We start from the raw sequence: 27,623 nt of genomic DNA, 5'->3' as shown, positions 1-27,623 counted from the left end.
AAGAAAATTCATAAAGGAAATTTAAAAATGAGGGGAAAGATACCTCTGGTTTTCTTTTTAATACAAAACCTCTGGACCATTTGGGTTTTTCCCCCCTGAAACTTCTTTGGTGCTGAGTTATTGGTCCTGTTAGAAAACTGTCCTAGTTAAAAAACTGTTTCTGTGGTGATTAGGGCATCCCTATAACTACGGTAGAATCTCACTTATCCAACACTCGCTTATCCAACGTTCTGGATTATCCAACATATTTTTGTAGTCAATGTTTTCAATGCATCGTGATATTTTGGTGTTAAATTCGTAGATACAGTAATTACTACATAGCATTACTGCGTATTGAACTACTTTTTCTGTCAAATTTGTTGTTAAATGGAAATCCAGGTACAGTAGAATCTCACTTATCCACCATTCGCTTATCCAACAATCTGGAGTATCCAACACAGCCTGCCTTTTAGTAGTCAATGTTTTTGTAGTCAATCTTTTCAATACATTGTGATGTTCTGGTACTAAATTTGTAAATACAGTAATTACTACATAGCATTACTGCATATTGAACTACTTTTTCTGTCCAATTTGTTGTATAACATGATGTTTCGGTGCTTAATTTGTAAAATCATAACCTAATTTGATGTGTAATAGGCTTTTCCTTAATCCCTCATTATCCAACATATTCGTTTATCCAACGTTCTGTTGGCCTATTTATGTTGGATAAGTGAGACTCTACTGTAGTTTCATTTTAAAGAAACTAAAACATCTGCAGCTGAGAGAGCTCCATGACTCCTGGAAGCCAAGTTGAGAGTATCTGGGTAAAAATTAAGGAGGAGAAAAAGTACAAGGATGTCATAGTGGAGGCCAAACTGAGGAGTTGGATGTTCCCTTCCTGAAACAGATGACCGCAGCGAGATGTAGTAGTAATGGGAGTTTCAAATTTGTATATATTTGGTGGAAAGCAAACTTTGCCAAGAATATTAGGTCCAACAAATTTCTCACTTGCCTTGCAAACAATTTCATTGTCTTGAATGCAGAGGATGCAACAAGGGGATCAGATATTTTATATTTGTACCTAACCAATAGTGATGACTTGGTTAATGGATAGCAGTTTTGGGATCATTAGATCGAAGTGACCATGTTTTCCTGGAGTTTATTATTCAGATGAAACGGGAAGTCAAACATAGTCAAAGAAACATTCTAGACTTAAAGAAAGTTGATTTCACTAAGCTTGAGGAAACAGTGGGGTATGATCCTGTGGTCAGAAATACCAAAGATACAAGAGTTTATGATGAATAGATATTTCTTAAAATTGAGGTATTGAAGGCACAATTTCAAACAGCTCTAATAAGGAAGAAAATGGGAGGTGACTAAAGAAATGGGGATGGATATCACTTCCAACTTTGTGATTCTGTGACTTAGATCTGAACCATCAATGTTCCAAAGCCTTAAAGTATTGAGGAAAAATAGCCCCTCAAAATTACAGTAGAGTCTCACTTATCCAACATAAACGGGCCGGCAGAAAGTTGGATAAGCAAATATGTTGGATAATAAGGAGGGATCAAGGAAAAGTCTATTACACATCAAATTAGGTTACGGTTTTACAAATTAAGCACCAAAACATCATGTTATACAACAAATTTGACAGAAAAAGTAGTTCAATACGCAGTAATGCTATGTAGTAATTACTGTATTTACGAATTTAGTACCAGAACATCACAATGTATTGAAAAGATTGACTACAAAAACATTGACTACTAAAAGGCAGGCTGTGTTGGATACTCCAGATTGTTGGATAAGTGAATGGTGTGTCTTTCTTTTTCAGATTGCAGACAATTCAGAGTTGAGAAGTCACAGTGGTGGGAAAGAGTTGTCACTGTCCAATTTTTAAATGCTGAAAAGATCAACAGGAACTAATTTTTAGACCTCCTGTCAGCAATGTGTCTGGTTGTTTGGATGGGTGTGTGTATGTGTGTGACACTAATATTGGTATTTAATTCATGTACTTATTGTAATGTTATGATCTTGTTTTTAACAAAATGTTCTCAAGCTGCAAGACAATAAAGTCATTAGCATGAAAACTTTAGAAGTATCTAAGCCAATACATGAAGCAATAGAAAGCACACTCTGTAACAGTGAACTGAAGAGATCAAACAGTAATGGGACTGAAATGAGACCATGAAGAAATAAGAGAGGTCGTCAAATATTTGAAGAAATACATTTTAAAAAAAAAGTCTAATAGGGCAGAGGTTCAACAACATCCAATAAGCAACTAGGGCCTCTTCCACACAACTTTATAAAATCAACATTGAACTGGATTATATGGCAGTGTGAACTCGGATACCCCAGTTCAAAGCAGATATTGTATTTTATTATTTTCAACATTTATATCCCGCCCTTCTCACCCGAAGGGACTCAGGGCAGGGTATACAATTGGCAACAATTCGATGCCGACACATAATTAAAATCTTAACAGTATATAAAATCCATTACAAAACAATACAGTATAAAAATATAAAACATATGGTTAACATCTGTTCATCCAATATCCCCGTGCTTTAGCCATAAATCAGTTCAGGTCGTCTTTATCATTTATTCATTAAAAGCCTGAGCACATAGCCATGTTTTTAGGGCTTTTCTAAAGTTCAAAAGGGTTGGGGCTTGTAGATTATCTGCCTTGATATTTTGGTTTATATGGCTGTGTGGAAGGATGCTAGAACAAAAGCCACCCAATGAGGACTAAGCACACTCAGCACAGGCAGGAAAAGGAAAATAACAATGTAGTGAAAGTAAACAGGATGGTGGAAATGATGGAGGTGTATTTGGTGGTCTAAAATCCTGAACCAGAGCACATCATCATCATCATCATCATCATCATCATCATCATCATCATCATCATCATCATTATTTTATTATGGCACACCAAACAAGATAGATATGCTGGATTTCATATCACAAAATCACAAGTTGAACACTTCCCAAGTGTCTAGGACTGTGTGATGTATTTTCGGATGATGCGCGCAGATCCCAGCAGGGTGGCCTCTTGCAGTTGGCAGATTGTAATTTTGTCAATGTCTATTGTTTCCAAATGCCGACTGAGATCTTTTGGCACAGCACCCAGTGTGCCGATCACCACCGGGACCACCTGCACTGGTTTCTGTCAGAGTCTTTGAAGTTCAATCTTGAGGTCCTGATAGTGGCTGAGTTTTTCCTGTTGTTTTTCATCAATGCGACTGTCACCTGGGATGGCAACATCAATGATCCAAACCTTTTTCTTTTCCACAACTATGATGTCTGGTGTGTTGTGTTCCAGAACTTTGTCAGTCTGGATTCGGAAGTCCCACAGTATCTTTGAGTGCTCATTTTTCAATACTTTTGCAGGTTTGTGATCCCACCAGTTCTTTGCTGCTGGGAGGTGGTACTTGAGGCATAAGTTCCAATGAATCATTTGGGCCACGTAGTTGTGTCTCTGTTTATAGTCTGTCTGTGCAATTTTCTTACAGCAGCTGAGGAGATGATCAATGGTTTCATCCGTTTCCTTGCACAGTCTGCATTTTAGGTCATCAGCTGATTTTTCGATCTTGGCCTTAATTGCATTTGTCCTGATGACTTGCTCCTGGGCTGCAAGGATCAGGCCTTCTGTCTCTTTCTTCAGGGTCCCATTTGTGAGCCACAGCCAGGTCTTCTCCTTATCAGCTTTTCCTTCAGTTTTGTCAAGGAACTTTCCATGCAATGTTTTGTTGTGCCAGCTGTCAGCTCTAGTTTGTAGTGTGGCTTTCTTGTACTGGTTTTTTGTCTGCTGTGCTTTGAGGAGTATCTGATTTTTGACTTCAATCAAAGCAGGTTCTTCACTTTGCTTTGCATATTCTGCCAGGGCATGTTCTTCTTCTTTGACTGCTTGTTTTACTTGTAAGAGTCCTCTGCCACCAGATCTTCTAGGCAGATATAGCCGGTCAACATCACTGCGAGGGTGCAGAGAATGATGAATGGTCATGAGTTTTCTTGTTTTTCTGTCCAAATTGTCCAGTTCCATCTGTGTCCAGTTTATGATGCCAGCAGTATATCTTATGACAGGCATGGCCCAGGTGTTTATGGCTTTGATGGTGTTGCTTCCATTGAGCTTGCTTTTGAGAATTTTTCTGACCCTTTGTGTGTATTCTTTACTGACCACAGTCTTCACATGTTCATGCTTGATGTTGTCCAGCTGTAATATGCCCAGATATTTATAGGCCTCTGGCTGGTGACACTTTATTGTACCCCCCCCCCTTTGCAGGTGCCACCTTGACATGGTGGTTGGGGGGGAGCTTAACCATTCCGAGGACGCTGAGGGCTGTGCTGGCGGTAGTGTAACTACTGGCAGGTCCAACCAAGCCAGAGAGGCCTCAGCTGAGGAATGGAACCAAGAGCACCTAACCCATTAGCATTATGGAGAATCAAACCAAAACGAAGTCTATATTGGCTAGGTCGTCGCCCAGGATAAAAAGGACCACGGTGGATGCTGCTGATTCTGGACATCCATCGACAAGTGGGCTACGGAATCATCAAAACCCAAATGAACAGTCACAGAAGCGGCAGAAATATACAATGCCAGAAAACCGCATTATTATTATTATTATTATTATTATTATTATTATTATTATTATTATTATTATTATTACTGTTTTATTTATATCTCGCTTTTTCTCTCCATACAGAGACTCAAAGCAGCTCACACTCAAAAGCATGACAATACAACTTAAAATATGCAAATACACAAATATTAAAACAGCATTAAACATCATTAATATTAGAAACAATTCAGGTTAAAACCATAAAAGCATATGGTCTTTTAGTAAATGATAATTAGTTTTGGAAATAATCTAACTCCCAGCATTCCGTATCTACCCTAAACAGTGGTAATACAAGACAATGCAAGGATTTTGTTAGCTATAATGCAGAAACGTTAGTTTTTCAAATTCTGGTTTCCTGATTGGTGCTCTGCTCCACATTCAAATGAACAGTAGCAATGACTTGATCTCCTGTATAAGCCACCAGATGCACCTGTGTACCTACAGTTTCTCTGGCCCCACCAACACTCAAAACACAATGCTTGAAAATGTTTCTTTCTTGATCCATAGAACCATTTATGGTTGTGTGTTGAGCGTTGGGTGCAGAATCCTGTGGTTTTAAAACACAGACTTAAAGCCAAACTTTTTCTACTATGGTGGCATGCAACAAGGGAAGGTACCATGGTTATTCACCACTGATGTAGGGTAAGAATAAATGAGAAACAGAGATGCTGATAGAATAAATCTACCTGTTTCATAATAATATGATAGTAGGATGAATGTTAGCTATAAGTGGTGTTGTCCCATTACTTACAGATCTCCAATATAGAGGTTAGGCCAGACTTCATTGACATTGCCATGTAAAGGTATGGGTGTCCACAGCATGCGCTGGAGTGCTCCCAGTTCTGGTGTCTCAGAGCCTTTCTGGCTGCTGGAAGTGGTGCTTGAACCTGCTCGTATCCTGGGGCGCCGCAAATCATCACCATGCAGAGAATCCCAAGACATTCTGAACAACAAAAGAGAAACACAGAAAAAGAGAGTGATGGGGACAGAGAGAGTGGCCCGGTTGTCCAACTTAGATTAGAAAATCCAGGGTCAAGTTTTTTATTCAGCGATGAATTGCACTGGATGACCTTGACACTTTCCTCTCAGCCAAGCAACTTCAATGTACTGACATCAATAAATGAGTAAACCATGAACAATAGCCTGTTGTCTTAGCAGTAAAATGACTTTGGGGATTCTGATAACTCCAACAATGATGATCAACCTGTTTTGGAGGGCTCTTGGATCCCACTTTGATTTATGGGTGTGAAAGTGACAACAGTGGCTGGAGAATGGAGTAAAATGGTTCCCTACACTGTCCCCCTGTGCATGGGATGAGGTCTTGTTCTGTCACGCGCTGTGCCTGTAACTATTGTCTTTGTATAGGACGTATACTTTATGCCCAGCGGGAAGCCAGGGCGCCTCAAAGAGAGGTTCTTGAAGATTTTCCTGAAAAGGATAGTCCTTTGAGTCTTTAATGAGATAACAAAGTATTATTGCAAATAACACTTCAAGGCTTCCTTAATAAACTGTTGGTCTTTTCCGTCTTGTCCCCAGGGGACAGGCAATTGGCTTTGGATAACTGTGCTTTCTCTATAAGAAGAAAACCCCCTTATAACCTCTCCCAGGCTGTCTATTATATGGACCTAGCTGATGTGGGACCCAGTACCGACTCCAAATGCGTCTGGGTATTGAGTGGACCTACCAACCAAGGCTTGCAGATGTTTCAGCTGGGGTTCCATGGATCTGTGGTGCTGTTCCCTCTCCAAAGTTTCTTTGGAAACTTTAGGGCTGTATCCCTCAGGAGCTGTGAGGCTGAGAGGCTCTGAGCTCTTAGCCAGAACCTTTGGGACCTTTCCCCTGGAATTTCTGTTTATGATTCCTCAGATGTTCTATATCCCTGGATGTTCTTTAGATATGAAGCTTTTCTTCGGGACGAGCTGGTCTATATCCTATAGCTTAGCTTCCTTAAGTGAGACTAACTTAAAAATGGCTCCTTCCCTCCCAGAGCCCTGAACAAGGGGCGGAACCAAACTTAATGATGATGGACAGGCGGCCTGCCCTATGACTGCAAACATTAGCAGAAAGAAAATAAAGTTGGAGCTTCTGGTACAGCCATACCAGCACAGGTCTAGTTCAACCTAGGAGCTCAACTGTATTCTGAGCTGTAGCACTTCAGTCTGGAGCTCCATTGGAAATAATTATTTGCACATACCATGTTTCCCCAAAAATAAGATATTGTCTTATACTAATTTTTTCTTATTTTTCCATGAAGAATAATTCACATTTATTGTTGAACCAAAAAAGGAGAACATTTATTATGTACTGTTCAATAGTTGTCATCACAAACCAGCATGACCAGACAAACTGAATCCTATCAAGAATTTATTCCATGTACAACAATCTATGGTACGTACATTTACCGATCCCGCATGCTCTGGTGTTCTGTTCAATGGGCATGCTTCCAAACAAAAACTTTGTTAGGTCTTACTTTCGGGGGAGGCCTTATATTTAGCAGTTCAGCAAAACCTCTACTGGGTCTTATTTTTAAGGGATGTCTTATTTTAGGGGAAACAGGGTAGGAAGGAAAACCTTAATGCATGTTAGGCTAGAATCTTTTGCAAGAGACTTGTTTAGTATTGATGCATGGGTATATACAGTATATACAAGTCTCCTGCAAAAGATTCTAGAGTTATACATAAGTTTAGAACTTTTAATTAAAAGATTGACCCCAAAATTCTAAACCAACCTATTTTTAGATCAACTTATCTCAAGAACTGTACATTTACTCATCTCAAAAAAGAAACCACTTCCTTATCTGAGTAAAGTGATGGAAGGCAAGAACTTAGTTGTGCCATCGCTCCTGGGGCTATAATTCTTAGTGAAAGAGGCATGGACGTGACATCTTTCCCCAGGGGATTGCTTCTTGCCCTCCTTTAGGGAAACTGGAACTCCCAAGGACCAAAACACTGTAGATAACTCAAAAACTGGTTTTATTGTTCACAAAAGGTTATCCCAATAAGCTGGAAGTTTCAAAGGGGTAAAGGAAAATATACATTACAGTCTTTGGTTGTTTTAAGTCCAAGGAGCTCTGTAGCTGAGAAGCTTTTCCAGGTCCATCTTTCTCAATGGCTGTGAATGCCGGAGCAAACCTCAGCCTCAGTCCAAATGGCCTATGTTTGAAGACACAGTCTTCCTCTGTTGCCAAAGGACTGATTTGAAGGCACTTGAGACTCTTCAACGTCGTTCAGGTTGGCCCTGAACATGAAGCGTAAGTCTCAAGGGTAAGAACCTCAGAATTGGTGCTGAGAGGTAACTTAATCAAGGGCTTTTAGAGCCAAGTCTCTCTCTCACGTCCATCTGGTAGAAAGTTTGATGGTGGAATGAAAAAGGAAACACTGTCTTACTCCAGGAAGATGTGGAGTCAAACAATTTAGTTGAGGGAGCAAATAACTGGCGCAAACAGCACTGATTGACAGCTATAAATAACCAATCGGTCCAACTATATTTACAGGGTAAAAGCAAAATCAGGCATGATACAATCCAAATCTTGCAAGTTACAGTTCGACATATAGATGGCGCCACTCGCGCCGTCACATTAGTTTATTTTGAGAGAACTTTAAAAAAGCACAGGTCTCCTCTATTCATGCTTTCATGGTGCCACTTCTGTTCCTTTTGAATGCATAGGTGGGAAAATTACAGTGATAGTTGCCAGGGCAGCTGCCTTTTTTTTTTTTGCTTCTCCATGAAGTAAATCTGTTTTCTTACCGCTGCCAATGCCTAGTCTCCTCTCCCACACATCCCACAAGCATCATCTACTGTAAGTTCTCATCCTATCAGTCTTCAGGGAGAGCACAAAGAGTTATGCCTGTTGGAAGTTTGCACATTCTTGGGCATTGTTTTTCTGTTGTTTCATTCTTTACAACCTTTGTTCCAAATCCCTATGTTTTACCTTTAACTTATCCATGGGACATGTCAAAATCCATAGTTTCAGACCTCAAGCATGCCCTCAAATTATACATGAAGCTGACTTATACTCAGGTATAGTATATAACCTGTATGCAGCTCACCTTCACTTGAAATGGTACATTTTAGAATCTACTACTCAGTAAGAACTAAACCAGAGACTTTTCACAGGAAATGGCCCTTAGGATTTTTTCCCCTCCAGGCTAGCAACATGCATTTTAGGAAATTCTTTCTGATATGACATTTTCTCCAGACTGAACATATTGTGGCCATTACTAAGGGTGGCGACTGACAGCTTAACCTGATTGTCTCCCTAAAATCATAATTTATTGGTTGTTGGAAGTGCTGTGGGGATATAAGGAGAATGACTTAACCTATAGTGATGACTGAAGCAGGGCTGGCTGGCTTTGAAAGTAAAGCCACTGATGATTGCATGGGACACTGAGTTATTTAGGCAGCCAACTATTTGTAAGAAAATCTCTCCAGCAGCTGGGATCTAAATCTCTCAGTGTAGCAGTTTTATCAGAGTTTAACTATCATCATTATTCTAGACAGAAAAAAAATCCTTGGGAATGGTAATTTGGTATGGGTGTCAAGTTTTCTCCATGAAGAGGCCCACAGTTTCTCTGACAGAGCAGTTTTCCAGGGTCCCTTGTAAGAGCAATAATTATTCCAGGTTTGAATCTGTAATGTAGAGATATGCCATGTAGAGTTTCCAGGTCAAGACTAGCATAGGCCCTAAAAATTTAGGACCCAAACCTGAAAATTATGGACAATCTCTTTTAATGTCAAAAAGATGATAGTGATGTAATGAGGAGAAGTTGCTGCTTTGCCATAGTGAAGCTTTATTTGTCCCATCACACACTACTGAGGTGAATCCTCATAAACTAAAGCTATTTCCAGATTATCCTCCATTTTCCAAAGTCATCTCTACTATGCACATCCAGAATCAAATTGCAAATTGTTAAAAGTACAGTTAGTTAATTTTAAATGTTGGTATTAATGACATAGAGGTGGGAAAATCATCTTTAAGCGATAACAGGGATTACCATTTTTTCTTAATTCAAAGAATGATGAGCCGGAGAAGCCCAGCATGCAGGCTCAGGTAAGAGGAAGGGAGTACTGCAACAACTGTTGTGGTAATCTCTGAGCGGTTAGACTCAATTTAACCCTCTCTGGGGGAGATTCCACCAAAATGCAGAGGAGTAGCAAATGCAAAAGCTTTCAAATGCAACAGTTACTTACACGGGGCGAGCAAAGAGAAGCCTTTGTCCATTTAGGATTGCAATGGACTGCAGAGTCTCAATAAAAGTTCAAAAAAGTATGTATTAGTTTAAAAAGAGTTTAAAAAGAACTCCATTATAGATAGAAAGGCTTGGGAACTGTCTAGTCTACTCTAGACTGGTTTCTAAGGAAAAATAAGCAAGGAAAAATAACAAACATCTACAGTTACATCTTGCCAGGAGAGATGGCAGGACGTGTTGTTAGCTTGAAGAACAAAGGAAGAAGACGAGAGAACCAAAATGGTTCCAACCTCATGGTCCAGTTTAATGGGGCTATAAAAGACGTTCTGACCAATGAGAAGTTAGTGTCCCTGGAGATTCACATTTCTACTAACTTCAAAGTAAGGGATGTGACATAAACAGGATAGAGTGAAACACAGTAAAGCCTGTCTAGGCATGCTTTGGAAACGGAAAGGATTCCCTCAATCTAACTCTATCATCTATCTAACTACATCTAGACTTGAGTAGTCCAGGATGATTCCCAACAACAACAACCCCATAGGGCTATATTTTCTGATCACTGTGGTTTCCCCCTCCGGTGAGGAGCAAGCTGCCAGTGCCTGACAACCAGCACTCAGAGCTCCTAAACTAACCTCTTTTCTTCCATATAAAGTATTGCATTAAGATTCAACTGCCAGTGCAGCTGAAGTCTGTGGAGTGGAAGTCCCAATCTGAAATCTACTGATAAATAGGTGTTACAAAGTGAAAATTTGACTCATTGATCACAAATGAGGATGAACAGCTTTCTCCCCATTAGTAAGAAACAGAATATTTCTGTGGAGTTGTTGTCTGATGTTTAAAAGGTAAAGGTAAAGGTTTCCCCTGATGTTAAGTCCAGTCATGTCTGACTCTGGGAGTTGGTGCTCATCCCCATTTTTAAGCCGAAGAGCCGGCGTTGTCTGTAGACAACTCCAAGGTCATGTGGCCGGCATAACTGCATGGAGCACCGTTACCTTCCCGCCGGAGTGGTACCTATTGATCTACTCACATTGGCATGTTTTCGAACTGCTAGGTTGGCAGAAGCTGGAGCTGCTCACGCCCCTCCCGGGGTTTGAACCTGGGACCTTTTGGTCTGCAAGTTCAGCTCAGTGCTTTAACACACTTCGCCACCGGGGCTCCGATGTTTACATAGCCCAAAATGTTTTAGAAAATTGTTCTGTGCACAAATATTTACAATTTCTGTGGGTGAGACTCAAGGATTTTGTGCAAAAAGTGTAGCGGGCTTCCACTGTTGCTCTTAGGCCCGTCCAAGATGCTGTTCAGCATAGGCCTGCATGCCTGTGTATTGCGAGCTGTTCCAGGCAGTCCCATTTGGTTTTAAGATTCTTTAAGATGACAACCACTATATAATAAACAGTATATAATAAATGTTCATTTTTTTGTTCAACAATAAATGTGAATTCTTTTTCATGGAAAAATAAGACATCCCCTGAAAATAAGACCTAGAGCATCTTTGGGGTCAAAAATTAATATAAGACACTGTCTTATTTTCGGGGAAACACGGTACAGTGTTTTGTGTTGAAGTGGGAATGATTGTATATAGAGTGTGTTTATCCAAACCACGGGCTCTGACATTTTGGTCCTTGGGAGTTCCAGTTTCCCTAAAGGAGGGCAAGAAGCAATCCCCTGGGGAAAGATGTCACGTCCATGCCTCTTTCGCTAAGAGTTATAGCCCCAGGTGCGACAGCACTATTATTATTATTATTATTATTATTATTATTATTATTATTATTATTATTATTATTATTATTATAGGATATAACAGAGTCAGACTCTATCAGCAAAATCACAAACTAAAAGAAGATGTACAAGAGAACAAGATTACTCTTAAATAAATGGGTGTACCTCAACATTTGATTATTCTGATGTTCTCAAGATTGGGGCCACTGTCAGTACAGCAGATGGAGAAACAGAATGGTTTCCAATTAGCAAAGAGATCAAACAAGACTGCATTTTATCAGTCTTTCAGTTTAACTTGTACACCAAGCATATAATACATAAAAATGGGTTAGACTCTAGGAACAAGGTGTGAATATTGGGGAAAATATTTTGGGGGATTTATTTTTACTTAGTACTGGACCAACACCATAACTGATGCCAATTGGGCCTCTGGGGAGGACATTCCACAGCAGGGGTGGCATTAACACAATATTGCTCCCACAAACAGGACACAGAGGAGGCCCTTTTAACAGATATTAATCCAAAGGCAGAGGTATATAGGCAGTGGCCTCATTTAGGGCACTTAATGACATCAGAAACACCTTAAATTCAAATTATGTGCATACTAGCAATCTGCTTATTCCCTTTATAGACGTCTTCACACAGGGCACTTTTGCCCTTCTTTACTGCTTTTATGCATGGCTTGGAGAGGACCTGCCATGCGCTATCACACAACGCATGGCAAGCCCTGCCCACATTCCTCCCAAAGTGGACGGGAAGTGCTGAAAGGTGCTTTCTACTCTACTATGGGGAGGAAAGTGTTGTTTTCTCCCCTTTCTTCCACACTGTGCCACCAGGGCCCCCATGAGTATATGTAACCTATAGCAATATCATGCCTCAAGAAGTATGGCAAGGGGAAAAAATAATCATCACCAAAATACAGATAAAACAAAGATATTTTGATTTGAGCTTATCTAGGATGTGTGAGCAGTGGCACAGTGCGTTAAAGCGCTGAGCTGCTGAGTTTGCGGACCAAAAGGTCCCAGGTTCAAATCCCGGGAGCGGAATGAGCGCCCGCTGTTATCCCCAGCTCCTGCCAACCTAGCAGTTCAAAAACATGCAAATGTGAGTAGATCAATAGGTACCGCTCCGGCGGGAAGGTAAGGCGCTCCATGCAGTCATGCCAGCCACATGACCTTGGAGGTGTCTACGGCAACACCGGCTCTTCGGCTTAGAAATGGAGATGAGCACCAACCCCCAGAGTCAGACATGACTGGACTTAACGTCGGGGAAACCTTTACCTTTACCTTTTAAACATCAGACAAGAACACAGAAATATTCTGTTTCTTACTAATGTTTCATGCCCCTTGCCATATGATCACAGTCTAGATATAATTTTGGCAGCATTTCCAGTTGTTCAAACCCCAATCTGCCTTAATCAAATGGAAATTAACAGAAGGAGAGTTTCAAATGAGTTCCAAACTTGAACCAAACTTGGCACACAGAACTCCCACGACCAACAGAAATTACTGGGAGGATTTGGTGGGCATTGACCTTGAGTTTTGGAGTTGTAGTTCACCTACATCCAGAGAGCACTCTGGACTCAAACAGTGGTGGATCTGGACCAAATTTGGCACAAATACTCAATATACCCAAATGCGAACAATGGTGGTGTTTGAGGAAAATAGACCTTGACATTTGGGAGTTGTAGTTGCTGGGATTTATAGTTCACTTACAATCAAAGAGCCCCTTGAACCCCACCAACAATAGAATTGGGCCAAATTTCCCACACAGAACTCATGACCAACAGAAAATACTGGAGGGATTTGGGAGGAATTGACAGTGATTTAGGGGAGATGGAGTTCACCTACATCCGGAGAGCACTGTGGATTAATATGTTTTCTGATGGTCTTTGGTGACCCCTCTGACACCCCCTTGTGACCCCCCCCAAGGATCCCGACCCCCAGGTTGTGAAATGCTGTTTCAAAGTTTCAAAGAACTGCGAATAATAGTTAGCAATGACTGGCTGCCAGTCTTTCCTTCACTTTGTCTGCCAACAGCAAAAATTGGCCCCCGAGAGGCCTTTTCCTCCAGATGATGACTTCAGCAACACCTTGCATCAGAGGAAAACACAACTCCCTTAGTAGACTTAAGTATTTGTGTTTCCTTGCAAATGTTGGTGACATCATTGACACTCGAGGGCTTGAACTCCACACTTGGCATACAAAAGCCTTTCGAGTTTTCATTAACTCCCTTCTCTACTAAAAGAGAAGGGAGTTAATGATGGATAGGAGTTTCTTAAAAGTGAGATACTGAAGACACCATTGCAAACTGTGCCAACAAGGATAAAAAAATAAGAGACGAAACCAAAATGGATGTCCAAAAAACATTCAAATGAAGTAAGATTTAAAAGAGACATGTACAAGAAATGGAAAAGGGTGAAATTACCAAAGAGGAATTCAAACAAATAACCAACATATGTAGGGAAAAGGTCCAAAGGACTAAAGCACAAAATGAGCTCAGGCTTGCCAGAGAAATTGAAAACAATAAAAAAGGTTTATTTGGTTATGTCAGTAGAAAAAGGAAGAACAAGGAAATGGTTGGGCCTCTGCGTGGATCAGGTGGTGAAATGCGAACAAGGGATAGAGAAAAGGCAGAGCTGCTCAACACCTTGTTTGCCTCAGTCTTCTCCCAAAAGGAGATTGGTGTCCAATCTGAACAATATGGAGAAGACGAGGTAATAAAGGAAATGCAACCCAAAATAGGCAAAGAATATTCAAGGAATTTCTGGCTACTCTAAATGAATTCAAGTCTTCAGATAAGCTACATCCAAGAGTACTGAAGGAACTGGCAGAAACACATTCAGAACCACTGGCAATGATCTTTGAGAATATTTGGAGAACAGGAGAAATCCCAGCAGACTGGAGGACGGCAAACATTGTCCCTATCTTCAAGAAAGGAAAATAGAGGACTCGAACAATTACTATCCAGTCAGCAGGGCCAGTCCAACAATGTGGCGAATTAAGCAGTCGCTTCAGGCGCAAAACATATGGGGGCGCAGTCGAGACTGCTTTTTCTGTTGATTTCTTGTAAAACATGATGTTTTGGTGCTTAATTTGTAAAATTGTAATGTAATTTGATGTTTAATAGGCTTTTCCTTAATCCCTCCTTATTATCCAACATTTTCGCTTATCCAACGCTTTTATTTTTCAGTGATTGGTTTGGAGGGGAGGGCGCCAAAATTCTGTTCGCCTACACTTGAAAAATACCTAGGGCCGGCTCTGCCTGTCAGGCTGACATCAATGCCAGGAAAGATTCTGGAACAAATCATTAAGGAGGCAGCCTATAATCACTTAGAAAAGAATGCATGGATTTATCAAAAACAAGTCATGACAAACTAATATTTTCTCTTATTTTGATAGTTACAAGTTTGGTAGATACAGGGAATGCTGTCAATGTAGCATAGCTTGATTTCACTAAGGTCTTTGACATGATTCCCCATTATCTTCTTGCAAACAAACTAGTAGAATGTGGGCTGGATAATACTATTGTTAAGATAGATCTGTAATCAATTAAGCGACCAAACTTAAAGGGTGCTCACCAATGGTTCTTCATCCTGGAAAGAAGTGACTAGTGGTCCTGGACCCAGTACTGTTCAACGTCTTTATTACTTTATTTATTTTTATTTATTTATTTATTTATTTATTTATTTATTTATTATTAATTACTTTATTACTTCAGAAAACAGGATCAAAGTTCAAAACGAACTTAACAGATTAGAGAGCTGGGCCAAAACTAACAATATGAATTTCAACAAAGAGGAATGTAGGATACTCTGCTTAGGTAGAAAAAATGAAATGCACAGATACAGGATGGATGATGCCTGGCTTGACAACAGTCCATGTGAGAAAGATCTTGGAATCTGAGTGGACAGCAAATTGAGCATGAGCCAACAATGTGATGCAGCAGCTAAAAAAAGCCAATGGCGTATAGTGTCTAGATCAAGGGAATAATGGTGTTCCTCTATTCTGCTTTGATGAAACCTCACCTGGAATGCTGTATCCAGTTCTGGGCACCACAATTCAAGAGTGATATTGACAAACTGGAACATGTCTAGAGGCGGGCAACTAAAATAATCAAAGGTCTGGAGACCATGCCCTATGAGCAGCATGTTTAGTCTTCAGAAGAAAAGGTTGACAGGGGAGATGATAGTCGTGTTTAAATATATTTCAAAGGATGTCATAAGAAAGGGGGAACAGATTTATTTTCTGTTGCCCTGAACACTAGAACTCAGGGTAATGGGTTCAAATTACACCTGAACTTTAGGAAGAACTTTCTGACCGTCCAAGCTGTTCAGCACTGGAACTCAGTGCCTCAGTGTGGTGGAAGCACCTTCTTTGGAGGCTTTTAAGCAGAGGCTGGACACCATGGTTGGATGGCCATCTGTTGGGGTTGCTTTGATTGTGTTTTTCCTGCATGGCAGTGGGTTGGACTGGATGGCTCATGTGGTCTCTTCCATGACTATGATTCTATGATTCTATGAGTGACTGTTACATGAGGGGTTTCTGTCCGTGATGCATATTTATATAACATCGCCTATAATGAAAGGATTATAAAACGGGGTCTATAATGTCCTAGCAATAAATTCTTAATAGACGTGGCTGCAGTAAATAGTTGCATTTTTTCTGTCTCTCATCTCTTTCTCACATACATATGGTGAAATGTAGGCTGTAAAAATAGCACATAAAATTTGTAACCAGGAAAGGGAAATTGAACCCAGCCATAGTGCAACAGCACTGGAAAATTTGGTCTGCTTCCTGCTTGATTTATCAGGGTGCTGGTCCAAAACATCTACTTAGGACATTTATACAGATTGTGAGGTACCTAGTGCCTACAGAGTCTTCTCTGAAAAAATATAGTAATCTTGTACTTGTTTTGTGTGCAAGATTGTTGTTTTCTGCCCAAGATTAGAGGGGGGGGGGGTTTGCTGGGTGTTTTTCCTCCAAAATCAGTAAAGAATCTGGGACTGATTTGAAGGCTCTTGAGACTCCTCAACGTTGTCCAGGTTGGCCCTGAACATGAAGCGTAAGTCTCAAGGGTAAGAACCTCAGAATTGGTGCTGAGAGGTAACTTAATCAAAGGCTTTTAGAGCCAAGTCTCTCTCTTATGTCCATCTGGTAGAAAGCTTGATGGTGGAATGAAAAAAGGAAACACTGTCCTACTCCAGGAAAGAGTGGAGTCAAACAATTGAGCTGAGGGAGCAATATAACTGGTGCAAACAACATTGATTGACAGCTATAAATAACCAATCAATCCAACTACATTTACAGGGTAAAGGCAAAATCAGGCATGATACAATTCAAATCTTGCAACTTACAGTTCAACATATAGAAAGCGCCACTCGCGCCGTCACAATAATAATAACTATCCATCTCCTCCCCCTCCCCCTCCTCTGTCACTTTCGAAGACAATAACAGTCTGAGAAACAGGATAGAACCACACTTTCAAATTAATATGCAAAATGTATCAGATCCAAAGCATCACATAGCAATCAAATCTTACTTGGACTTAAGGCACTTACAGATAGCTCCAAAACCCATGTTTTAAATCCAAGACAAACAAAAAAATCCCAGGTCCTGATTGCAGGTCCCCACACAGACCTATCAGTCCTGGAATTGGGTCCTCTGCCATCCTCACAATATTCCTTTGTATCAAAACAGGATTGAGGATAGACGGGGGATATCCGATGGAAGAGAATTTAAAAATTCATTCTGTTATGTGCTGGACCATATATTTGCACATGCAAATATTGTAATGTAAATATAAACAGATTTGCATGTGTGCATATAAGGCCCAGTACATAACGGGTGGATTAAAAAAAAAATTGTGTCTGATCTCTCTCTTCCCCCAACTATTAATTCAACCTTTGTTTGAGCTTCTAAAATTTTAAAAAAAGAGTTTCTGAGAATTCTAATTGCTCTCCATTTGTGTTATCTTTGATCCACTTGTGCGTCTGAAAGCCCAATCAGCTGATCAGCTGTTTTGGATTTTTTTTTTAAAGCATATGGGTGCTGGAGTAGTCTACACAGGGGGAGGGAAGGAAAGTATGTGTTTTGCTTGACTTCAGGAATATACAGTGATGTAAATATGTGCATTTTTGGGAAGAATTGGGATATAAGATGACCTTTTCAACACGTGTTTTTTTACCCTTGCTGCAAATCAATGTGGATTTACCGGTAGCATCATTTAGCCACCTCCTTTTAACCTGGTAACTTCCATATTTTAGGGCCCATGTAGGAGGGGATTTTAATGATTAAATTAATTTTAAAATTACCATGCTAGACTCATGAAGCACGGGAGAGAAATGCCAATACTTGGTAGGGGACCACCCATAGGAACGCCCCTTACTCCACGTCACTGAAGCACTTAGCATGGGCAAATTTGACAGCTCCTATCCCACATGTTTTTATGCTGTTTTTTTCCAGGTATATACCAATTTGTGACCTTAGAAGACAGTTTCCGCCCATCTACTTTTCTCCTGTTTTCTACGACTTTTGAGACACTTTCATGACAATTTATGATGGGCATAGACAGGACGTCACCCTCCATTGTGGGAAGGGCTCCAACATACATTGTTATCTTTGTGTTTTCAAAGTGTTTTCTAAAAATGCATGGGGGGGGGGGGAGATGCTGCATAAGAAAACGTCCCTTGTCTTTTCCTTTTTTTCTTTTTTTGTCTTTGCTCTATTTTTTTCTCCCTTTTTCATTTTTTTCTTACTCTATCTTTCCTATACCCATCATTGTTCTCACTATTTCTATGTAAAGAAACACTTAATAAAAACATTTTTTTAAAAAAGAAAACATCCCTAGACAAATAAGGCATTTTAGATGGACGTCATATTGTATAATTTGCTGTTACACAATTTGAAACCAAACTGAATATAGTTCTTAGGGCCAGAGCAAGCATGGCTGTTGGAAAAATGAAATGTGTTGCTTTAGATTTATACTTAGAGCTATAGTATATTGATTTGAGAACATATACTGCACCTTTAAATTATTTTTTGCAAGTCACTAGCAGGAAATGGGGCATCTCTCATTCCTGTCCCATTCAGCTTGGAGCAAAATCCTGTGGCAACCTTGTTCCCCACAAGAATGTTAAATATGCCTGTAAAACACTCTGGCAAATCAGTTCATATTGCTTGCATGTCCTTGACATACCATCTGCTTACAGTTGGTGGGGCTTCCTGCCAAGCTATACTATTAAAGAAAATACCAGTATTGTAGTTTTCCTCTTTATGCCTCTTAGGAGGTGCTGCCTTTAAAGAGACTTCCTGGGCCCTTCTACACTGACATATAACCTAGATTATCAAAGCAGATAATCCACATTATCTGAGTATACAGTGCCATATAACCCAGTTCAAAGCAGATAATCTGGATTTTATACAGTTGTGTATAAGGGTCCCCTGTCTATCCTGTCAGATTTAAAGCTCTGTGGCACAATATCTGCTGGTGTACAATGAATTATGGGTCAACCATCTTCTACATCTTTTTCCCCAGAATAATGTCCCTTTTATTGGCCAGATTGTTTGTTTGTTAGCTCCATGGCAGCTGATAGACGTCAGTTAAAATGGCAGAGGATAACTGTGGAAATGATGGATCAGTGCCTCCCTCAGTTCACGTGCCTTTGCAAAAGAGCCCAGGAAGATGATCTGACTTGAGTTGTTACAGCTCTATTGGTTATAAACATTGACGTGCCCAGCTAGGTCTTGACAGCAGAAAAATGGCTTTTTGACTAAGATCATTAAGAATGCTATAGTAAAGGTAAAGGTTTCCCCTGACGTTAAGTCCAGTCATGTCCGACTCTGGGGATTGGTGCTCATCTCCATTTCTAAGCTAAAGAGCCGGCGTTGTCCGTAGACACCCCCAAGGTCATGGGACCAGCATGACTGCATGAAACGCCGTTACCTTCCCGCTGGAGTGGTACCTATTGATCTACTCACATTTGCATGTTTTTGAACTGCTAGGTTGGCAGAAGCTGGAGCTAATAGTGGGCGCTCACTCCGCTCCCGGGATTTGTACCTGGGACCTTTCGGTCTGCAAGTTCAGCAGCTCAGTGCTTTAACACACTTCGCCACCGGGGCTCCAGTAGATAGATAGATCCTAGATTTGTTTATTGATTAGTGTTTATTGTGTCACTTAGGAGTAAAGCACTCTATCCAGCGAGGAGGAGAAATGTCCATTAAATCTCATTCAATGACAAAGCATAAAATCACACAAGCCCTTTTTGTTATGAGGCTGTAGTGGCGCAATGGGTTAAACCCTTGACCTCAGAACCTCTGAGGATGCTTGCCATAGATTTAGGTGAAACATCAGGAGAGAATGCTTCTGGAACATGGCCATACAGCCTGGAAAACTCACGGCAACCCAGTGATTCCAGCCATTAAAGCCTTCAACAGCACACACCAGATACTGTTTAAAACACCGAGTTTTCCGAGTCAACTTCAGTGGTCAATTCACTGTTGTGTAAAATCTTTAATTCTTGTCCATGGTTCTTAAAAAGTATTTTAAAAAAGATGGAAAAAATACAGACAAATTGTTATTCTTACTGACCACAGCCGCAAGACTGTGTTATGCTAAGTTATGGAAAAATCAAGATATACCCAATGAAGAAACTTGGATTACAAAAATCTGAAATATGGATAGGCTTACCTTTCTCATGACTAAGAATAGAGGAATGAAAATAAAGGAAACCAACTGGAAACAAGTAAATGAATATCTCATGGTAAAGAATTTTAAAAAATTGATATGATAAGAACTATTCGTAAAAACAAAACTATGTACAAAAACAAAGGGGAAGAAAGGAGAAAAGAACAAGAATAGAACAGAAAAATAGAAAAGGAACAGACCTCTGGAAGATACCAGGAAGTCAAAACAACCAATCATTTTTCTATGTAACATCGTTTCTCTATCCTGATAATTTAAACCTATGTTTATATCTCAATTTCTTCTTTGCCTATGCACTATATATATATATATATATATACACAGTAGAGTCTCACTTATCCAAGCCTCGCTTATCCAAGCCTCTGGATAATCCAAGCCATTTTTGTCGTCAATGTTTTCAATATATCGTGATATTTTGGTGCTAAATTCGTAAATACAGTAATTACTACATAGCATGACTGCATATTGAACTACTTTTTCTGTCGAATTTGTTGTATAACATGATGTTTTGGTGCTTAATTTGTCAAATCATAACCTAATTTGATGTTTAATAGGCATTTCCTTAATCCCTCCTTATTATCCAAGATATTCACTTATCCAAGCTTCTGCCAGCCCATTTTGTTGTGACTGCGCCTTCGGGGATTATGGTTGATGGGGATGGAATTCGAAGAGGAAGAAAAAACTCTCGTGATGAGGGTTCACTGGAGGAGTTGCGCAGGAAGCGACTTAGAGAGTTATATGGGGGATCTTCTGAGGAAGATTCAGATGGGGAGATGGATGCTGAGGAACAGGTGGTGGCTGGGGAAGCGGGCACTGAATGGGCACAGCCACCGGAGATGTCTGGGGATTTGGGGTCTATGGATACTTCTGAACCTGGGATTTCTGCAGGAGCTGATCCCAATTGGGATGCTTGGAGAAGGGAGGATGGTTCTTTAAGTGTTCATGGGGCTAAGTGTGGGCAGGATGATTGGGACTCCGACGAATTGCTAGGTACTCTAGATCCACGAGCTTTAGCTGTGTGGAGCTCAGACTCTGAGTAGATTTGGGACACCTGGTGTTTGGGTGTGAGTGTTTGGTCACCCAGGAGGAAGGGGAATAAAATGGGAATGTTTGGCCACTGCACTTTGCATGTGGCAAGGTGTTGCTGAGGCGCCATTGGGATCTCTGTGTTTCCATGAAGACTGGACTTGGACTATGATTTGAATCTGCTGTTATCACCTAGCTTGGCTCTCGCTGTGTCTTATCGTGGACCTGTTTTGGATGACTGCACCCTCTTCAGACCTTGGATCGGAATTTGACCTTGCTACTGCCTTCGCCCTGTGATTGATGACTACTATCGGCTTTTGACTCCTGGCTTGCTCTTTGGACACCGCTGTTATCTCCTGACCTGACCTTGGAATCCCGGACGACGTCTTTTCACCATCCTTTTGGAGCCTTCGGCTTTATCCACATTGTGGAAGCAGTCTACTGCATTCTTAGTTTGTTTGTTTGTTTCCTGACCAATTTGGTGTTTTCTTTTGGGAACTGTTCCTTTGAAAACTACAGAGCCGGCTGGCAGGGCTTGGACTCAGAAAGTGCAGTTTGCACTAAGTTTGTTTAGCTTTGTTTTTACCTGCTTGCGTTGCTGAATTATATTTTTGTTTGAACTGCTCTTGAAGCACTGATAGTGAAGTGTTTCAAGGTTTTTTCTGTGTTAACATTACTTTTTGGCTTATCTGCTGAATAAACTCTATTTTTGTTCACTAATTGGCGTCTGACTCTTGACACATTTAGCTTGGATAAGTGAGACTCTACTGTGTGTGTGTGTGTATATATATATATATATATATATTGCAATTAAGTAACTATAACAATAATAACAAAAATTTTAATTTTTTTCCAGAATATACACAATTTAGTGTAGGTAATACACACAGTAAAATAGATACTCTAACTTGCAGTCTTAAATCTGTTCTATTTATGTCCCTTTTTTCATATCTATATATTAACCCTTCTTTTTCTCTTTTCTTTTTTCCGTTTTCTTCTTTATTACTATTATATTATTATTGTATTATAAAAGAAATCTTAACAAAAAGTATTTAAAAAATTCTTGTCCATGGTTTTATATGTTCGCTTCTTCAAACTTCATTTATAATTAGCATTGGTTCTTCGCCATACACCTGTATTGCTTCTACTTTTTCATTGATACTCCAAATTTCCTTTGTTTTAAATATTTTTCTAACTTTTTTTCTTTTCTCTCCTTTCTCCTCTTTTCTCTACCTACATTCACTTCCTTACCTATCCCCAGCCCCCTCCTCTGAAAGTTTTTATTCTATATATATAATACAATGCAAAATAAACACTATTTTATATTTTTAAAAAACCAGTTTTATTTTACTTGTTTGTTTTACAATGTAAGAGCAGACTTTTGACATATATGTCAGGATGGCAGTGGTGGCAGCATCAGCACAGATGACCAGGCATTTGGTCTTAGGCAGGTGGCAAAGATCACTATCTCCCTTCTGCTATTAGTTAGGAATACAATATCAAGGGCCTCGGATGGCAAAAGATGAGGAACAAAGCATTTCAGCTGTTTTTGATTTGATTCCTAGAGTATAGGATATGGTCACCTCCTGAATGGTCCTAGCCACCTGTTCAGTTAGGGTGGGTGAATTTGGGGCTCACTGGAATTCGACACTCAGATACGTTGCTGGGGATTGGGGTGGATCAATGGAGCCTTCTCGGATGGCAGTGACATAATCTGTATGCTGCCTCATGGAATCCCAGATGTCTCCCATAAATCATTAGCATACAGCCCTGCTACAGTCAACATGGCTAAGCATAGTGTAATGCACTTAAAATAATCAATCAAATTAGCACAAAGGTCAAGCCATCGCAGAGGGACTGGGGATCAGATAGTTTATCCTTACCGTGCAAGCTAAACTATGCTGTGAAATAGATGAAATCTCATCTTGCTTCTTCCCACGGCCATTATTCATTATGAAGTCTCAGAAATGAGAGGGGGAAATGGGACTGATGTCAGGGTAATGTGATGGGAAAGAGGAGAGCCCGAGTCTCTCTGTGGAAATGTGAGGAGACAGGAAATCAGAAGATCTTGGTTGCAAATAGATGGAATGAGCAACCGTAACCTACAAATGGGAGTGTAGCCTGGAGTAGTCCTCCCCAGCCAGGTCCCATGCAGATATGCTGGATTAAAAAAACCTAATTACTTTAATAACCCCATTGTGACAACAAAAGTAGCCCTGTATTTGCTTAAAGCTGCTAAAAGGAGATCGGAGTACATAGATCAGATTGGGGTGCAGTGTAGGGGAGATGAGGATAGTTGATGCATACATCTATGGCTAAGTTACATTGGCACCAAGCTGGCAAATACCTGTATTTTATTTTAAGTGAACCAGATGTATGTTGTATTTTGTGTTTGTATTGTCTGTGCTTGATAAGGCCAACTGCCTAATCAATAAATTATTGTTGTAATTACAGTAGAGTCTCACTTATCCAAGCCTCACTTATCCAAGCTTCTGGATTATCCAAGCCATTTTTGTAGTCAATGTTTTCAATATATCGTGATATTTTGGTGCTAAATTCGTAAATACAGTAATTACAACTTAACATTACTGTGTATTGAACTACTTTTTCTGTCAAATTTGTTGTATAATGTGATGTTTTGGTGCTTAATTTGTAAAATCATAACCTAATTTGATGTTTAATAGGCTTTTCCTTAATCCCTCCTTATTATCCAAGATACTCGCTTATCCAAGCTTCTGCTGGCCTGTTTAGCTTAGATAAGTGAGACTCTACTGTACTTTATATCCCACTTTCTTCCCACAAAAAATCCAAAGCAGATTGCAGCTGTCATAATAACAAACAAACAAAACAAATTAATCACCCTAAATTCTCCATTTCCAGTTCTATTTCAAAATATAGTATCTTTTAGGCCCCCTTAACACTGCCAAATAAAATCCAGATTATCTTCATTGAACTGGATTATTTGGCAGTGTAGACTCATATAAAAGGTTAAAGGTTATCTCCTGACATTAAGTCCAGTTGTGTCTGACTCTAGGGGTTGGTTCTCATCTCCATTTCTGAGCCTAAGAGCCGGCATTGTCCATAGAAGCCTTCAAGATCAGATGGCCGGCATGACTTTGTGGAGCGCTGTTACCTTCCTGCCAGAGCGCTACCTATTGAGCTACTCACATTTGCATGTTTTTGAACTGCTACCGTATTTCCCCGAATATAAGACAGTGTCTTATATTGATTTTTGCTCCCAAAGATATGCTAGATCTTATTTTCAGGGGATGTCTTATTTTTCCATGAAGAAGAATTCACATTTATTGTTGAACAAAAAAAAAAAAAGAGAACATTTATTATATACTGTACACTAGTTGTCATCACAAACCAACATAACTGGACAAACTGTGAATCCTATTAAGAATTTCTTGTTACTACCATTATTTCCATGTACAACTGGTATGTATATTTACCAATTCTGCATGCTATGGTGTTCTGATTGGCAGGTGCCAGGCATGCTTCCAAACAAAAACCTTGCTAGGTCTTACTTTCGGGGGAGGTCTTATATTTAGCAATTCAGCAAAACCTCTACTAGGTCTTATTTTCTGGGGATGTCTTATTTTCAGGGAAACAGGATAGGTTGGCAGAAACTGGGGCTAACAGCAGGAGCTCACCCTGCTCCCCGGATTCGAACCACTGACCTTTCAGTCAGCAAATTCAGCAAATTTAACCCGCTGAGCCGCCGGGGGCTCCGTAGACTCATATAATCCAGTTCAAATCAGATAATTTGGATTATCTGCTTCGATAATCTGGATTTTATGGCAGTGTAGAAGGGGCCCAAGTATCTTCTCGGAATGCTATGTATCTGTATTTGACATCTAGTAACATTTGATTTCAGAATCCGACATGCTGCACATCACAGACTTTCTGCTTTCAAGGAACATCCTCCAAACACATCAAGTTTGGGGCATGGGAATCTCTGATTATCTTTGCAGGGGCCCTATTTCTGTGTGCATTTGCCATATATACTCATGAGAAGTTTTTCATGTGGAAGTTAAGAGCAGGTATGACCCGTGGATAAGTTGAAGTTCATCCACAGAGAAAGGAAAGCATCAATGCCACCTCAGAAGGCCAGCTGTTCTTGGACACTGTTGCCATTTCTCTGTCCAGGCATTCAGAAAGGCCAGAAGCAGTGCCTCATCTTTCTACACTCTACTCAAAGAAGATGTTCTGTTTTTCATAAGAGTTAAGGTACTATACACTGGCTCGTGAATAAGGCAAGCCAGGTTTCCTGGGATTTTTATTTTTGCTGAAATTTCTACTTATACATCAGTATATACAGTATATCCTGTAGGATATTCCTGGATTTCATTTTGTCCCCTCTGTCAAAAGAAATCCCACCCCACCAATCCTCCCCCCCAGTATGTTTTTAAATTTTTAAAAAATAAGTAGTGTGGAGATATTTTGTCTTTTTATACAGCCCTTGAGACCTCCAGATTGCCCTTTTTCCTGAATTACCTCTTCTGAATGCTTTCAAGAGGAGCAATTCACCTTTTGTAGGGGTCGTAAGGGACCTTGACTGGTCAATATAAAAACAAAAGAAAAACCAAAGCACAACAACCGTCTCAACGGTTTTTCAAAACCAGAAGTGCACTTCTAGCCACTTCCAGGTTTTTGCTTTTTTACAAGTCTATGTGCCTTCCAGAGGGTCACAAGGCCTAAACATTGACTCTTGGATCAGCTGCAGAATCCTTGCCGAACTTGTTCACAGCCTTTGTAGTAGGATCTTATGCCATGAGACCATGCAAGGAGAAATGGCCTTCCTTCATCCTTGTGGGATTTGTATCAGAAAGGTTTTGGCTAGTTGTACAAAATGACACTGAAAGAGCTATAAATTGAACAGTGATATTAGACCAAGGTCTAGCAGCCCTGTGAAATATCTTCAAAGCATCAAATGACTTATTTCCTTCCTTTTGCTGGCAGCCAGACATGAGGTTGCCAGCAAGCGAAATAAACTTCAAAATAGATTTATGGTGCTGTAAAATCTGGAATTTTCTTGGCCTTACTAGAAAAATAAACTTGTCAGATCAAGCATGCAAGCAGACTCCAGCGATCTCTCACAGGGACTCCTGGAGAGGTCTGCTTGGATGAAATTCAAAGGTCATCCTTCAATGGACTTTTCTGATTGACTTTATTCTGCACTCCGATTAATATCTTCAATTATTGTGTATTGTTTTCAGGCAATAATGTGGGTGTATGTTTTTCTTTTTTTAATTGCCTGATTTGTTATCTTGATTGGCATTTTGTAGTATGTGACCCCAATCCAGTGTGGGGACTTTATGGGCACTAGCCCTTGAATTTGGGAGGGAGTCTCTACTGCATTCTACCCCACCCCCAATTGTGATTGTCCCAGACACAACACACTGCCTACCTTCTTCTCAGAATCAGAAAGCCTCCCAGGCGCCCTCCTATCTTACTCAGCATATAGGTGTTCTGGCTGATTTTAGCCAAATAGTCTGAGAAGAAAGTAGGTGGTCTGTCATGTCTGGGGATAGGCATGACACAGAGGGGTGATGGGGATGTCAAGGTGGTCTCCCTCTGGGTTAAGACAGATTAGCCCTGCATGGCATTTATCTGCTCCAGGCAGGCCCGGCCCAACATGGAGGCCAATGAAGCCCCTGCTTGGAGCACATGGTCCCCAGGGGCGCTGTTGAGCCACCCCCCCCCGGTGGGGACCATGGGCTCACTCGCTGCCAAACAGGAAAGCCTGTTCGGCGGCGAGTGAGCTCTCCAGGAACGCCTACCTCTTCTTCTGGCCCGCGCTGGGCCCGTCCTCCGGCCCGCGCTGGGCCTGTCCTCCAGCCCGTACTGGGCCCGTCCTCCGGCCCGCACTGGGCCCACCTTCCTGATGTTTTGCCCACATCTGTGGCAGGCATCCTCAGAAGCTGTAAGTTCTCTTGGAAAACTAGGCAAGTGGGGTTTGTATATCCATAGAATAATGTCCAGGGTGGGATAAAGAACTCTTGTCTGCTTGAGGGAAGTGTGGATGTTGCAGTTGGCCACCTTGATTAGCTTTGAATGGCCTTGCAGCTTCAAAGCCTGCCTGCTTCCTGCCTGGGGGGATCCTTTGTTGGGAGGTGTTAGCTGCTCCTGATTGTTCCATGTCTGGAATTCCCCCGTTTTTGAGTGGGTTTTTTTACTTTCCTGATTTTATTTATTTATTTCCCATACTTGTGTCCCACCCTTCCCCCCGAAGGTTTGGGGGGGGGGGGGAATTTGTTCACCTACACTTGAAAATTACATTGGGCCGGCTCTGGCTCCAGGACTAATCCAGGTACACATCAACCTAAGGATTTCATCAGATGGTCTTCGGGTTCCGTTACCATGCACTTAGGAAACAGAGCCCTAC

The 27,623-nt window shown here is 40.6% G+C and overlaps 1 protein-coding gene across 2 annotated transcripts in view; it reads right to left on the bottom strand.

Moving 5' to 3' along the window:
- The window catches only part of LOC100564857 (dual specificity protein phosphatase 13B), a 54,752-nt gene that overhangs the window by 10,266 nt on the left and 16,863 nt on the right, over positions 1-27,623 (bottom strand). For both annotated transcript variants that reach the window (XM_008114284.3, XM_008114283.3), the window contains exon 2: positions 5,347-5,538. In XM_008114284.3, coding sequence (XP_008112491.2) covers positions 5,347-5,537 — 191 coding nt within the window. In that variant the 5' untranslated portion in view covers position 5,538. The remainder of the gene's footprint in view (positions 1-5,346; positions 5,539-27,623) is intronic.

Source organism: Anolis carolinensis, chromosome 3, assembly GCF_035594765.1.
Source record: "Anolis carolinensis isolate JA03-04 chromosome 3, rAnoCar3.1.pri, whole genome shotgun sequence".
In the NCBI taxonomy this organism is placed as follows: domain Eukaryota; kingdom Metazoa; phylum Chordata; class Lepidosauria; order Squamata; family Dactyloidae; genus Anolis; species Anolis carolinensis.
Note: the sequence above shows the minus strand (reverse complement) of the source record. Positions and strands in the feature narration are given on the sequence as shown.